This window comes from Limulus polyphemus, unplaced genomic scaffold (assembly GCF_000517525.1).
Source record: "Limulus polyphemus unplaced genomic scaffold, Limulus_polyphemus-2.1.2 Scaffold80746, whole genome shotgun sequence".
NCBI classification, from domain to species: Eukaryota; Metazoa; Arthropoda; class Merostomata; order Xiphosura; family Limulidae; genus Limulus; species Limulus polyphemus.
In genome coordinates this window covers 1-2,322 of record NW_013746342.1, presented here as the reverse complement: position 1 = coordinate 2,322, position 2,322 = coordinate 1, and the positions used below count along the sequence as shown (strand labels likewise).

General features: G+C 31.6%; 1 protein-coding gene across 1 annotated transcript; it reads left to right on the top strand.

The window, feature by feature from the left end:
- Nucleotides 1–1,195: 1,195 nt before the first annotated feature.
- On the top strand, nt 1,196–2,315 carry LOC111084583 (the record flags this gene model as incomplete). Its single annotated transcript, XM_022381252.1, has 2 exons — nt 1,196–1,322; nt 2,024–2,315. Coding segments are annotated over 2 exons (419 nt in total), but the record flags the coding sequence as incomplete, so codon positions are not given.
- Nucleotides 2,316–2,322: the final 7 nt, after the last annotated feature.

The following is a 2,322-nucleotide window of genomic DNA, read 5'->3' as shown; positions in this document are numbered from 1 at the left end:
GCTTCTTGAAGTAAAACATAGACTACTAGTTTCAACCAGCCGTAAGTATGCGGACTTATGACGCTAGAAACCAGGTTCGTATACCCGTGGTGAGCATAGATAACCCATTATATAGCTTTGTACTTAGTTACAAACAATGAAACAAACAAAAATTAATAATAGATAAAAGTTATGTGTAAATGACAGCTTCAATTCCCGATGTGATATAATATTTGTTTCTTTAAAATACCTTAATCCAGTTTATTAGCTAACATATCATTTAGCCAATTTCAACAGCTAACATTTAACATTTCCAAATACTATAAATTTAATAGATGAACAATGTACGATATATAACTGTATAAAGCTACTGTACAGACTTCAAAACGTTTTGTTCTGTTAGGAAATAACATAAAAAACACTAAAACCTGAGAACTTTACATTTTCATAACCATGACTTTAGGCCTTAAACGGTGCTTTGTAAGAACCTTAACTTAAGTAATGTAAAAAGTTTATTTCATGTAAGTGCTAAAATAATACTGACTACTAACAATAATGTACAGGATCTCGTGGGTTATATTCGATAATAAAAAGCAAGAATGTTGATGATTTTGAGTAAAAAGTAAGATAAGGTGCTTGAAACGCGGGTTATATATAATGATAATTTTACACTCTTATTCTAATAGTTGGACAGATCCTTTGTATTATTGGTTGTAGTTATTCTTAATTATTAAAATTTTTAAAGTTAAAGTCTTCAGAAAGCACCAGAAAAACACCTCTAAAATTATGGTTATGAATAAATAAAGTTCCTAAGTTTTTAACATAAAATAAACGCTCAAAGTGCTCGAATTTTTTTTTTCATTTTATTGGTCATAAATGCTTAGAATATCTTGTGTGAAGTGAAAGGAGAAGAGTGTAACTACAAGCATTTAACCCAGTTTCTAGAGTTATAAGTCCTCAGACTTACTGGTGTGCTACTGCGGGATCTAATGTTGTTCAATGTTAGTTTTATCTATTACTCATTTTTTTGTTGTTTGTAGACAAGCTACACAATAAGTCATCTGGGTTGTGTCCTCTACCGGTATACAAACTCAGTTTGTAGCGTTAAAAGTCCTCAAACTTACTGCTGTGCCACAAAGGGACCTAATGCCGTTCAACGTCACCCATAAACCAATTTACATTTTCATTAACGAGTAAACTATCATTATCTTTTCAGGTTTTTTAACAACGATGAAATTATAGAAATTGTTCCTGTTTTATTTCTGATAATGGCAAGTGTGAATGGTGGAATTCTACTGATTGGGCTGCTTATGTATCAAGAATTACCACGAGAGTCAAATCAGGTTAGAGGAATTTGATTAAATAAGTTTACGAATGGAACTTTACACGAAAAATTAAATTAGTATCCTATCATTTGAAAAAGTCCGACTTATTTACTAGTGCCAGTTTTACTTAAAGCGAGCTGGGATTAATTCAGCTGCAACTACACATATTGAACCTCCGGAGTTATATATTATTACTAATAGAATGCTCTAAAACTAACTACGTTACTTCAAAACTTGAATTTCTAACTTTGCTTGGATACATGTCGGTTAGATAATGAACACAAAACTAGATGATTGATAAACATATGAACACGAGTAACCTGGAAAATAATTAACTCTTTTATATACCAAAATATGGCAGTAGAAGTATTTTCTTATTTCTGTTACATTTTTTGAAACGCTTGTCTACACCTATTAATGAGCATAAGAGTCTTGCGAAATAGTGGTAAGTACCACTACTATATGCATTCCAAATAATTTTTCTTAATAATACTTGTTTTCCTGTTTCTTCCCCAATATTTCGGCTGCTTATGTTAACAACTGTAGTTTTACTTTATCGTTCAGTAGACATCTTAACATCTTAGGATGCACACTTAAAGATGTGACCCAGAGCTAAAGAAGTTTAATATAAACGAACAAAACAGCGTTTAGTGAAATGATTATATGGTATTTTCAGTTTATATACATAGGAAACAACGGTATTCATATTTTTAACACAGGAAGAAACAATTTCCAGCGAACTAACTACTGTGTACGAAACGTCAAGACAATCGTGTGGTAAAGAACTTAGTGGACCAGTTACGAAATATTTGGACTGTAGAACAACAATAAATAACGGAAAAATATTTGAATTATTGGAAGAAGATTCAGCCAAGGTGAACGTTGATGACGAACAACCGTACAGTAATGGTCAAGTTGAACTTCATGTGTCACCAAAAGAAGCTCTTAAAATGAGAGAATTTTACCTTTTATCCATAGTTTGTATTTGCTCATGTTATCCATTCATGTTTTGTGAATG